This window comes from Salmo salar, chromosome 21 (genome assembly GCF_965601325.2).
Source record: "Salmo salar chromosome 21, fSalSal1, whole genome shotgun sequence".
In the NCBI taxonomy this organism is placed as follows: domain Eukaryota; kingdom Metazoa; phylum Chordata; class Actinopteri; order Salmoniformes; family Salmonidae; genus Salmo; species Salmo salar.
Window position 1 is genome coordinate 29,839,716 of NC_138311.1, and position 12,865 is coordinate 29,852,580.

At 43.9% G+C, this 12,865-nt stretch overlaps 1 protein-coding gene across 1 annotated transcript in view; it reads right to left on the reverse strand.

Annotated features, from left to right (window-relative positions):
- Window positions 1–12,865, reverse strand: part of LOC106582109 (protein DOP1B) — a 54,863-nt gene continuing 41,998 nt past the window's right edge. The window contains exons 28-36 of the mRNA XM_014164857.3: window positions 12,521–12,603; window positions 12,182–12,441; window positions 11,992–12,053; window positions 11,769–11,897; window positions 3,556–3,692; window positions 3,327–3,382; window positions 3,033–3,173; window positions 2,778–2,910; window positions 1–1,451 (exon numbers count right to left, since the gene is read on the reverse strand). Coding sequence (XP_014020332.2) covers window positions 1,200–1,451; window positions 2,778–2,910; window positions 3,033–3,173; window positions 3,327–3,382; window positions 3,556–3,692; window positions 11,769–11,897; window positions 11,992–12,053; window positions 12,182–12,441; window positions 12,521–12,603 — 1,253 coding nt within the window. The 3' untranslated portion in view covers window positions 1–1,199. The remainder of the gene's footprint in view (window positions 1,452–2,777; window positions 2,911–3,032; window positions 3,174–3,326; window positions 3,383–3,555; window positions 3,693–11,768; window positions 11,898–11,991; window positions 12,054–12,181; window positions 12,442–12,520; window positions 12,604–12,865) is intronic.

Here is a 12,865-nt window from a genome sequence, read left to right on the forward strand (position 1 = left end):
TCAGTTTTAAATGTTTTTATTTGCAGACCATGATATATTAATTTGGATATTAACAAGTAATCATTTTCAGGAGGTCAAACATTTACATAGTTTAGTTAAGCATTCACATTTGAAGAATAAAATTGTGTTGTGGTAATGGTGTATTCATGACAAGTGGTAAACTGAACCTCTGAGTTAATTTACATTTGTTTGCATAGAGCTTCCTATTAGTTGATTCTAGAAACTTGGGCCTCATCATTCTACAACTAGTTTCCAAGTCAAATTTCAGAGATTCTGAGTTGCTTTGAAAGCACCGTATGTCCAAACATTCCACAAAACACCTAAAAATAGACAGACTCCCCATGAACAAATACCACACATGTTATTTTAACTTATATTAGATATCTAGAGGTATTACTGTGTACACAAATCACAAAGAATTTACCCACAAATAAAACTGTGACATGATTGATGACAAGCAGAGCTTTTTAAACATAAAAAAAAAAATCAACCATCCTCTATTAAAAGCCTTCGAGGTCCCATAGTCACTGACCAGCAGATATACTCATCTACTCCTGTCTCATTGGAATATATTACAACATATGCTAATAGGAGGGAGCAGGTTTATGGAGAGCTTTGTAGAGCAATTAGTAGTCAGTACTGCTATCCCTCTCTTTGTTACAGTGGTCCTTCTTTTATGACCAGTTAAAGCTAGCTAGTATCAGTACTACTCTTATTTTAAGTCAGCACATTCAGACTTGTACTCAGAGAGCCTATTTTTTAAAATGTATTTCACCTTTATTTAACTAGGCAAGTCAGTTAAGAACACATTCTTATTTTCAATAACAGCCTTGTTCAGGGGCAGAGCGACAGATTTTTACCTTGTCAGCTCGGTGATTCAATCTTGCAACCTTTCGGTTACAAGTCCAACGCTCTAACCACTAGGCTACCTGCCTCCCCAACTGCCATTCCAGTTTGTGTCAGTTAATTCTAGATTATTTTAGAGTATCTCAAATGTAGAATATCCTATATAGATGTGTTAAATCTCAACCAGGTAAGGTAAACAATTCAAAAGAACATCCCAAAAGATGACCATTTAGCTGGCATATGCCTACAATACAACATCGCTTTCAGTGGTTGTGCCCATTCTACACATTACATTTCTATGGTTCCAGTTCTCATTTCCTCTACGTTCTAAGATCTAGATCATTGGTGGAGTTCTAACTCTCCATGGAGTCTAGGAATTCTTCCTCAGTGATGTGCTCCAGTCTCTTCAGGACTTGGTCGGCACTGACTGCAGGGTAGTCTGTCACAGGGTAATCTGGAGGGCTGCTGGGTGAAGTGCCCTGGAAGGAACAGCAGAGTGTATGGAGGAAGGGAGCAAGCTGGGTGATGGAGGTGAGAAAGCGACGTGAGAGGAGGGGGAACTCCAGACGCTCCGTAGATGACTCCTCGCTCAGCCCGTTCAGCATCTGGAATGAAAAGACGTGCTCATCAGAAAGGGACGATAGGACCGCATGATTGAGTCAGCTCGTTATCATGGTGAATATAAGGACGTGTTCTTTTGCTCGATAACGATGTGTGTTCAAATCAAATCAAATTGTATTTGTCACATGCGCCGAATACAATGGGTGTAGACTTATCCATGAAATGCTTGCTTACAAACCCTTCCCAACGATGCATAGTTAAGAAATAATAATAAAATAGTAACACATGAGGAATAAAATACACAAGAATGGAGGTATATCCAGTGAGTACCAGAACCAGATCAATGTGCAGAGGTGAGAGGTACACTACATGACCAAAAGTATGTTGACACCTGCTCGTTGCTTCCAGACACAGTTTGGAAGTCGGTAGTGAGTGCTGCAACTGAGGAAAAAACTATTTTTACGCGCTTTAGCACCCGGCAGTCCCATTCTGTAAGCTTGTGTGGCCTACCACTTTGCGGCTGAGCTGTTGTTGCTCCTAGACATTTCCACTTCACAATAACAGCACTTAAGAGTTGAGTGGGGCAGCTCTAGCAGGGCAGAAATTTGACAAACTGACTTGTTGGAAAGGTGGCATCCTATGACAGTGCTACGTTGAAAGTCACCTAGCTCTTCAGTAAGGCCATTCTACTGCTAATGTTTGTCTATGGAGATTGTATGGCTGTGTGCTTGACTTCATACACCTGCCAGCAACCGGTGTGGCTGAAATCGCCAAATCCACAAATTTGAAGGGGTGTCCACATAATTTTGTATATATAGTGTTTTTGAGGTAGATTCTGTATGTACATGAAGGCAGGGTAAAGTTACTAGGCATCAGGATAGATAATAAGAGTCAAATGAAGAATAGAGTTGCAGCAGCATATGATGAGTGTAAAAGTGTGTGTGTGTGTGTGTGTATGTGCGTTTGTGTTGTGTTGTGTTGGTATGCGTGTGTGTGTGTGTTTGCGTTGTTGATATGCATGTGTGTGTGAGTTTTGTGTGAGAGTGTCTGTGTGTGTGTGGACATGTTTAACTATACTTGTGGGGATCAGAAGTCCCCACAAGAATAGTAAATTAACAAACATTTCACCGACTGGGGACATTTTGTTGGTCCCCACAAGGTCAAATTCTATTTCTAGGGGGTTAAGTTTAGAATTAGGTTTAGGGTTGTGTTTTAAGGTTAAGGTTAAGGTTGGGGTTAAGGTAAGAGCAATGGTTAGGGGTTAGGAAAAATAGGATTTTGAATGGTACTGAATTGTGTGTCCCCACAAGGTTAGTCGTACAAGACTGTGTGTGGGACTGAGCATAGTGCAAGATAGGGTGTTCCCTTACTCCGTAGCGTTGGTGTAGTGCCTCTAGTACTTTGACAATATGGGGTTTGCACTCCTGCTCCCCCTCCAGGACACTATTCTCTGGGCCACTGTAGCAACTCATATCCACTTCTGGAACAAAGGCCCAGCGATACCTAGACACACACGCACACACCAGACACACACACAAGAGCAGAGAGAATGGAATGCAATTGTAATCATTCTAAGCACACCCTACATAGATGCTAAGCAGATACTAAGCCGGTGAGGCTCTTACATCTGAAAGAGTGGCATCTTCTCTGGGGGGAAGGCCAGGGCGGTGTCCAGGAACTTGCAGGCAGACAGGTACATGTCCAACTCTGGCTGGGGGAAAGCCAATGGCCCATTCCCCACGGCCCCACGTACAACTTTAGTCAACCTGACAGAGAAAGACAGAGTAGAAGGAGAACAGAGAAAAAGTAAGAGACAACACAATAAGTCTGAATGAAACATAGTCAAGATATTCACATGAGATACTGCATGAGATACATTATATATGTAGATAAAATAATGGATCGGTAGACTGACTCACTTTGACACCTCTTTTTCTTCCAACAAGGCTTTTTCCAGCCGAACAAATATTCGGATCTGACAAATGGAGAGAAGAGACACACCATTAGAAGACAGGACTGGAAAACACTAACAAACACTTTCTATTTACATGCCACCTCAACTCTGCTGAAAACAATGCATGTAGGTATACATGTCAGGAAATCAACAGTGACAGGAAGTGATGTCATCAGGGTGGGGCTGTTCCTCACCAGTTCTGTGACCATGATTGGCCAGAGGGAGGTGAGGTGCTGGGGGGAGATCCGCAGCACAAGAACACGGAACGTCAGAAACATCTGAGCAGAGACGGAGGGCGTCTGACCCATACGCAGAGCCTCTGTCAGCCGCTCTGAGTGAGGATGGGAGGAGAGATCATCATTACATTTAGGGATGGGTATGATTATTTGAATATCTGAACGTACATTAGTATTCGATTACTTAAGAGAGTATTCATTTTTTAAATAGGCTTTTTTTTTTTTAAAGGCCTTGTCTGAAATTTAAATAAAATCAGTGGAAGCTACTCAGAGGAGGAAGGGGAGAACCATAAAACATTTTTTTTTTTAAAGTTGAACATTTAAAAAGTTATCCTTTTTAGATAAAACTATTCACGCTACCAAATAATTGATTAAAATATACTGTTTTGCAATGAAGATCTACAGTAGCCTCAACATCACTCTGTAGAGTAGCACCATGGTGTAGCCGGAGGACAGCTAGCTTCCGTCCTCCTCTGGGTACATTGACTTCAATACAAAACCTAGGAGGCTCATGGTTCTCACCCCCTTCCATAGCCTTACACAGTAATTATGACAACTTCCAGAGAACGACCTCCAACCTATCAGAGCTCTTGCAGCATGAACTGACATGTTGTCCACCCAATCAAAGGATCAGAGAATGAATCTAGTACTGAAAGCATAAGGTACAGAGCTAGCACTGCAGAGCATACAATATGGTGAGTAGTTGACTCAGAGAGAAAGAACATAGTTGAACCGTGTTCCAAAATGAAGGAGAAGCCATAGAGAGGGCGAGAGAGATTTCATAAAATAAAAAAATAAAAATCAGTTTCACTCAGTTTCACCTGTCCGGGGGTATTATCGGATGGGGCCACAGTGTCTTCTGATCCCTCCTGTCTCAGCCTCCAGTATTTATGCTGCAGTAGTTTATGTGTCGGGGGGCTAGGGTCAGTCTGTTACATCTGGAGTATTTCTCTTGTCTTATCCGGTGTCCTGTGTGTATTTAAATATGCTCTCTCTAATTCTCTCTTTCTCTCTTTCTGTCTTTCTCTCGGAGGACCTGAGCCCTAGGACCATGCCTCAGGACTACCTGGTATGATGACTCCTTGCTGTCCCCAGTCCACCTGGCCGTGCTGCTGCTCCAGTTACAACTGTTCTGCCTGCGGCTATGGAACCCTGACCTGTTCACCGGACGTGCTTGTTGCACCCTCGACAACTACTATGATTATTATTATTTGACCATGCTGGTCATTTATGAACATTTTAACATTTTAACATTTTGACCATGTTCTGTTATAATATCCACCCTGCACAGCCAGAAGAGGACTGGCCACCCCTCATAGCCTGGTTCCTCTCTAGGTTTCTTCCTAGGTTTTTGGCCTTTCTAGGGAGTTTTTCCTAGGGAGTTTTTCCTAGCCACCGTGCTTCTTTCACATGCTTTGCTTGCTGTTTGGGGTTTTAGGCTGGGTTTCTGTACAGCACTTTGAGAATATCAGCTGATGTACGAAGGGCTATATAAAAATAAATTTGATTTGATTTGATTTGATTTAGCTAGCAAATGCAGCTAGCTAGTTTAGCCTACTCAAACACCCTGCTCAAACAGAGGGATGCTATGATGTCAGTGCTAAACTGGTGTCAGTGCTAAACTGCTTACTGACTGTACACTAACATTACTGCATGATTGTATCGGGTTTACTAAATAAAATAAAATTATATTTGTCACATGAGCCAAATACAACAGGTGTAGACCTTACAGTGAAATGCTTACTTACAAGCCCTTAACTAACAATGCAGTTAAGAAAAAAACCTTAATTTTTTTTTAGTAATAGATAAGAATAACAAATAATTAAAGAGCAGCAGTAAATAACAAGAGTTGGGCTATATAAAGGGGGTACCAGTAAAGAGTCAATGTATGGGTGCACCGGTGTCGAGGTAATATGTACATGTAGGTAATAACAGAGAGTAGCAGCAGCATTCCAGAGGGGGGGGGGGGCAATGCAAATAGTCTGGGTAGGCATTTGCTTAGCTATTCAGGAGTCTTATGGCTTGCGGGTAGAAGCTACTTAGGAGCCTCTTGGACCTAGACTTGGCGCTCCGGTACCACTTGCTGTGCGGTAGCAGAGAGAACAGTCTATGACTAGGGTGGCTGGAGTCTTTGAAATTTTTAGGGCCTTCCTCTGACACCGCCTGGTATAGAGGTCCTGGATGGCAGGAAGCTTGGCCCCGGTGATGTACTGGGCCGTACGCACTACCCTCTGTAGTGCCTTGTGGTTGAAGGCCAAGCAATTGCCATACCAGGCAGTGATGCAACCCGTCAGGATGCTCTCGATGGTGCAGCTGTAAAACCTTTTGAGGATCTGAGGACCCATGCCAAATCTTCTCAGTCTCCTGAGGGTGACTGTCTTGGTGTGCTTGGTCCATGTTAGTTTGTTGGTGATGTGGACGCCAAGGAACTTGAAGCTCTCAACCTGCTCCACTACAGCCCATCGATGAGAATGGGGGCGTGCTCGGTCCTCCTTTTCCTGTAGTCCACAATCATCTCCTTTGTCTTGATCACGTTGAGGGAGAGGTTGTTGTCCTTGCACCACACGGTCAGGTCTCTGACCTCCTCCCTCATCGTTGTTGGTGATCAGGCCTACCATTGTTGTGTCATCAGCAAACTTAATGATGGTGTTGGAGTTGTGCCTGGCCGTGCAGTCAAGAGTGAACAGGGAGTACAGGAGGGGGCTGAGCACGCACCCCTGGGGGGCCCCCGTGTTGAGGATCAGAGTGGCGGATGTGTTGTTATCTACCCTTACCACCTGGGGGCGGCCCGTCAGGAAGTCCAGGATCCAGTTGCAGAGGGAGGTGTTTAGTCCCAGGGTCCTTAGCATAGTGATGAGCTTTGAGGGCACTATGGTGTTGAATTTTGAGCTGTAGTCACTGAATAGCATTCTCACATACAGTTGAAGTCGGAAGTTTACATACACTTAGGTTGAAGTCATTAATATTCATTTTTCAACCACTCCACAAATTTCTTGTTAACAAACTATAGTTCTGTCAAGTCGGTTAGCACATCTACTTTGTACATGACACAAGTAATTTTTCCAACAATTGTTTACAGACAGATTATTTCACTGCATCACAATTCCAGTGGGTCAGAAGTTTACATACACTAAGTTGACTGTGCCTTTAAACAGCTTGGAAAATTACAGAACATGAAGTCATGGCTTTAGAAGCTTCTGATAGGCTAATTGACATCATTTGAGTCAATTGGAGGTGTACCTGAGGATGTATTTCAAGGCCAACCTTCAAACACAGTACCTCTTTGCTTGACATCATGGGAAAATCTAAAGAAATCAGCCTAGACCTCAGAAAAAAAATTGTAGACCTCCACAAGTATGGTTCATCCTTGAGAGCAATTTCCAAACGCCTGAAGGTACCACGTTCATCTGTACAAACAATAGTACGCAAGTATAAACACCATGGGACCATGCAGCTGTCATATCGCTCAGGAAGGAGACGCATTTTGTCTCCTAGAGATGAACGTACTTTGTGTTCGAAAAGAGCAAATCAATCCCAGAACAACAGCAAAGGACCTTGTGAAGATGCTGGAGGAAACAAGTACAAAAGTATCTATATCCACAGTAAAATGAGTCCTATATCGACATTACCTGAAAGGCCGCTCAGCAAGGAAGAAGCCACTGACCCAAAACCGCCATAAAAAAGCCAGACTATGGTTTGCAACTGCACATGGGGACAAAGATCGTACTTTTTGAGAAATATCCTTTGGTCTAATGAAACAATAATAGAACTGTTTGGCCATAATGACCATCCTTATGGTTGGAGGAAAAAGGGGAGGCTTGCAAGCCGAAGAACACCATCCCAACCGTGAAGCACGGGGGTGGCAGTATCATGTTGTGGGGGTGCTTTGCTGCAGGAGGGACTGGTGCACTAAACAAAATAGATGGCATCGTGACAAAGGAAAATTATGTGGATATATTGAAGCAACATCTCAAGATATCAGTCAGGAAGTTAAAGCTTGATCACAAATGGGTCTTCTAAATGGACAAAGTTGTGGCAAAATGGCTTAAGGACAACAAAGTCAAGGTATTGGAGTGGCCATCACAAAGCCCTGACCTCAATCCTTTCGAAGATTTGTGGGCAGAACTGAAAAAGCGTGTGCGAGCAAGGAGGCCTACAAACCTGACTCAGTTACACCAGCTCTGTCAGGAGGAATGGGCCAAAATTCACCCAACTTATTGTGGGAAGCTTGTGGAAGGCTACCCAAAACGTTTGACCCAAGTTAAACAATTTAAAGGCAATGCTACCAAATACTAATTGACTGTATGTAAACTTCTGACCCACTGGGAATGTGATGAAAGAACTAAAAGCTGAAATAAATCATTCTCTCTACTATTATTGACATTTCACATTCTAAAAATAAAGTGGTGATCCTAACTGACCTAAGACAGGGGATTTGTACCAGGGTTGAATGTCAAGATTTGTGAAAAACTGAGTTTAAATGTATTTGGCTAAGGTGTATGTAAACTTCTGACTTCAACTGTAGGTGTTCCTTTTGCCCAGGTGTGAAAGGGCAGTGTGGAGTGTAATAGAGATTGCATCATCTGTGGATCTGTTGGTGCTGTATGCAAATTGTAGTGGGTCTAGGGTTTCTGGGATAATGATGTTGATGTGAGCCATGACCAGCCTTTCAAAGTATTTCATGGCTACAGACGTGAGTGCTACAGGTCGGTAGTCATTTAGGCAGGTTATTTTAGTGTTCTTGGGCACAGGGACTATGGTGGTCTGCTTGAAAGATGTTGGTATTAGACTCAGACAGGGAGGGGTTGAAAATGTCAGTGAAGACACTTGCCAGTTGGTCAGCGCATGCTTGCAGTACACGTCCTGGTAATCCGTCTGGCCCTGCGGCCTTGGGATAATGATGTTGATGTGAGCCATGACCAGTGAATGTTGACCTGTTTGAAGGTCTTACTCACATCGGCGTGATCACACAGTTGTCCAGAACAGCTGATGCTCTTATGCATGTTTCAGTGTTACTTGCCTCGAAGTGAGCATAGAAGTTATTTAGCTCATCTGGTAGGCTCGTGTCACTGGGCAGCTCTCGACTGGGCTTCCCTTTGTAGTCTGTAATAGTTTTCAAGACCTGCCAGATCCGACGAGCGTTGGAGCCAGTGTAGTATCATTCGAACTTAGTTCTGTATTGACGCTTTGCCTGTTTGATGGTTCGTCGGAGGGCATAGCGGGATTTCTTATAAGCTTCCGGGTTAGAGTCCCGCTCCTTGAAAGCGGCAGCTCTACCCTTTAGCTCAGTGCAAATGTTGCCTGTAATCCATGGCTTCTGGTTGGGGTATGTACATACAGTCACTGTGGGGATGACAGCCTTGATGCACTTATTGATAAAGCCAGTGACTGATGTGGTGTGCTCCTCAATGCCATCGGAAGAATCACGGAACATATTCCAGTCTGTGCTAGCAAACGTGTTAGTTCTATTAGCTACAGTATGTTGACGATGACGTTACTTTAGCTAATATGGTGACAATGATGTAGACTGTGTGTAGAAGTTATGATATGGTTTGGCTTGGAAAGATTTTTTTGCCTGGTCACATACAGTGTTGTCCATTGAAGTCCACGAGTGAAGGGAAAAGGTGAGCGGAGGCGAGCGCTGGATGCGAGAAGGAATACAACATGGCTAATATGAAAGTAAACTGTGTTTACGCGTGATCAGGGGTGTATTCATTCCTGACGTTTCTGTTGAAAAACGTTTCTTAAACGGAAGCAAACGGAACGGGGATAAACATACCCTAATTTGTCCAATAGAAACTCTAGCTTGCAACTGTTGGACTAATGATTACATCCTAGATAAGCTCGATGCAGGCAAGAGTGTGCAAGGCGGTATTGAATGTGTCACTGTCTGTCCATGTGTCACTGTCTGCTTAAAATGTTTCTCTCGACCTGTGTGCACCTACATTGTAAACTATCACTCATAGGCTAGGTTGTGGCAACCTCATGATGGGTAGAGGGAAAATATGTATCGTGTTGTAGCCAAAACCTGTCTGTTACAGTACATTGAGCTAGGTGAATGGAATATACATGACAGTCATCCAATTTGCTGTGATAGAAATAAGGCCATGCTCATAAAAAAAACAAAAAAAACATCTTAAAACGGCACTAACCGCCACTGAAATATATTTATCTGTGACATTGCTACATAGCCTACAAGGATAGACCATTACATTCTACAGTTCTTTGAGTGTGTCCCATAAAAAGGAAACATTGGATGGAAAGCGCCGAAAAATAGCCTCAATTAGCCTTGCTACTTTAGCTAGCTAGATGACTTACACTACATGCTCGACGAACATCTCATTCCAAAATCATGGGCATTAATATGGAGTTGGTCCTCCCTTTGCTGCTATAACAGCCTCCACTCTTCTGGGAAGGCTTTTCACTAGCTGTTGGAACATTGCTGCGGGTACTTTCTGCCATTCAGCCACAAGAGTATTAGTGAGGACTGGCACTGATGTTGGGCGATTAGGCCAGGCTCGCAGTCGGAGTTCCAATTCATCCCAAAGGTGTTCGATGGGGTGGAGGTCAGGGCTCTGTGCAGGCCAGTCAAGTTCTTCCTCACCGATCTTGACAAACCATTTCTATATGGACCGCGCTTTGTGCATGAGGGCATTGTCAAGCTGAAACAGGAAAGGTCCTTCCCCAAACTGTTGCCACAAAGTTGGAAGCACAGAATTGTCTAGAATGTCATTGTATGCTGTATTGTTAAGCTTTCCCTTCACTGGAACTAATTGGCCTAGCCCGAACCATGAAAAACAGCCCCAGACCATTATTCCTCCTCCACCAAACTTTACAGTTGGCACTATGCATTGGGGCAGGTAGCGTTCTCCTGGCATCCTCCAAACACAGATTTGTCCGTCGGACTGCCATATGGTGAAGCGTGATTCATCACTCCAGAGAACACGTTTCCACTGCTCCAGAATCCAATGGCGGCGAGCTTTACACCACTCCAACCGATGCTTGGCATTGCGCATGGTGATCTTAGGCTTGTGTGCGGCTGCTGGGCCATGGAAACCCATTTAATGAAGCTCCCGATGAACAGTTCTTGTGCTAATGTTGCTTCCAGGGGCAGTTTGGAACTCTGTAGTGAATGTTAAAACCGAGGACAGACAATTTTTACGTGTGACGCGCTTCAGCGGTCCCGTTTTGTGAGCTTGTGTGGCCTACCACTTAGCGGCTCAGCCGTTGTTGCTCCTAGATGTTTCCACTTTACAATAACAGCACTTATTGTTGACCGGGGCAACTCTAGCAAGGCAGAAATTTAATAAACTGATTTTTTGGAAAGGTTGCATCCTATGACGGTGCCACGTTGAAAGTCACTGAGCTCTTCAGTAAGGCCATTCTACTGACAATGTTTGTCTATGGAGATTGCATGGCTGTGTGTTGATTTTATACACTTGTCAGCAAAGGGTGTGGCTGAAATAGCCGAATCCATTCATTTGAAGCGGTGTCCACATACTTTTGAGTGTATATATAGTGTAGCTGGCTACTGTAGCTAGCTTCGTTACAACGATTTGATGTAGTCAAGACAGGCACTACCAGCTGGTATGATAGATAACCTATGGCAGCAACAAGTTTGTCTAACTAGCGCAAGTTGGTTTGGGGGACACACCCACACTGAAATCTGTCCAAAATAAGCCCAATGTGTTTCTATGGGATTATTTTGGACCTAAGCTTGTCGCCCACCTTTGGGACAACGAGCATGAGCATCTCGTCATTATATACAGATCTCTGCTGTCACACACACTGGCCCCTGCTCCTCTCGCCCCACCCCCAACCTTCTGTTGAAACAAGCAGAGCACAGCGAACCGGCTCTATCGAGTTGCACGAGCAAGTCTGCATTGATTTATGTTTGTAAAGTTAACAAAATTGTACATGTATTTGGACTGTCTGGAAATCAGAAAAAATATAAATTATATTATTAGAATACTGAAATCATTTCAAATGCCCATCCCTAATTACATTATACTGTAAATGAAGGACTCATATTGACCTTATAACATTTCACACACACACATTCTCTATCGCATGTCATTGCCTACACACTCAGACACACAGCAGCAATGTTCATGCAAAGCATTCAGTCACACACACAAAGAAATGCCTAAACACACAAAAAGCGCACCCACCTTGGATGAGGGGCAGGTAGAGGTGGTACTGGTCTAACTCTCCACTGAACATGGCAAAGGCCTGACGCTTCAGTAACATGGGCTTCTGCTCTGCACTGGGAAACAGCTTCAGAGAACTGCTCTGCATGCCTGCAATACACACACAGAGTTAACACGCACGTGCGTACAAACACATGCATGAACACACACACACACACAAAAAGGGTTGGGTGGCTCTACTTACTCATGAGGTCTTTGAACATGGTCTTCTCATGGGTCAGAAGGTGGTCGATGATAGACCTCCAGCTATAGAAAACAGGTCAGGAGGTCAAACAGTCAATTTCTTTTGACATTTTATCTGATGATAATAATGTCAATATTTACATGTAATGAACATGTAATGTACACACGCACACACACAAATCCAATCTTACTGGGGGGTGCAGGAGACATCCATTGTGAAGAAGAGGGGGTCCATGTAGAGTTCGAAGGCCTCTTTCCTCCAGGCCCTCTTGGTGTAGGCGTACCCACTCAGATTGCTCAGAAGCTGGGCACCCGCACCGAAACTGGGCATGTTGTAGGTACTGTGGTTCTTCAGGTAGGGAAAGACGTAGTACATGAGGCGAGAGATGAGAGGGACGGCTTTCTCCTTCTCATCACTGCGATACACCATGTCCAGGAGAGGGGCTAGAACCTGCAGAGGACGAGGGTCTGTCATATACAGAAACACATACATAGGCGTGAAAACCATAGTTGCACACAAACACACTTACCTCTGCCAATAGCACTAGGGCTTGCACACTGTACACAGAAGGGGCTGAGGAAGAGACCATGGTGCTGGCCTGAGCCTCAGAGTCTGGAGAAGAGAAGAAAATTGAGGAGAAAGGGAAAGAAGGAGATGGGGACAGAAGTGAGTTGTTACTCATAAATATTTATGACTTTCTTATTTAGTGCGTGCCCTGAGGACAGACCCAAGGCTTAACCTTCTCAGGATATCAAGAAGGAACTCTATCTCATACTTCAGACCACATCCTGAGTCTACCCATAAAGTACTGATGCCAGTGAAGCTGCAGTGCTTTTACGTCACTGGAGGAACTAGTCTGGTTGCCATGGTAACA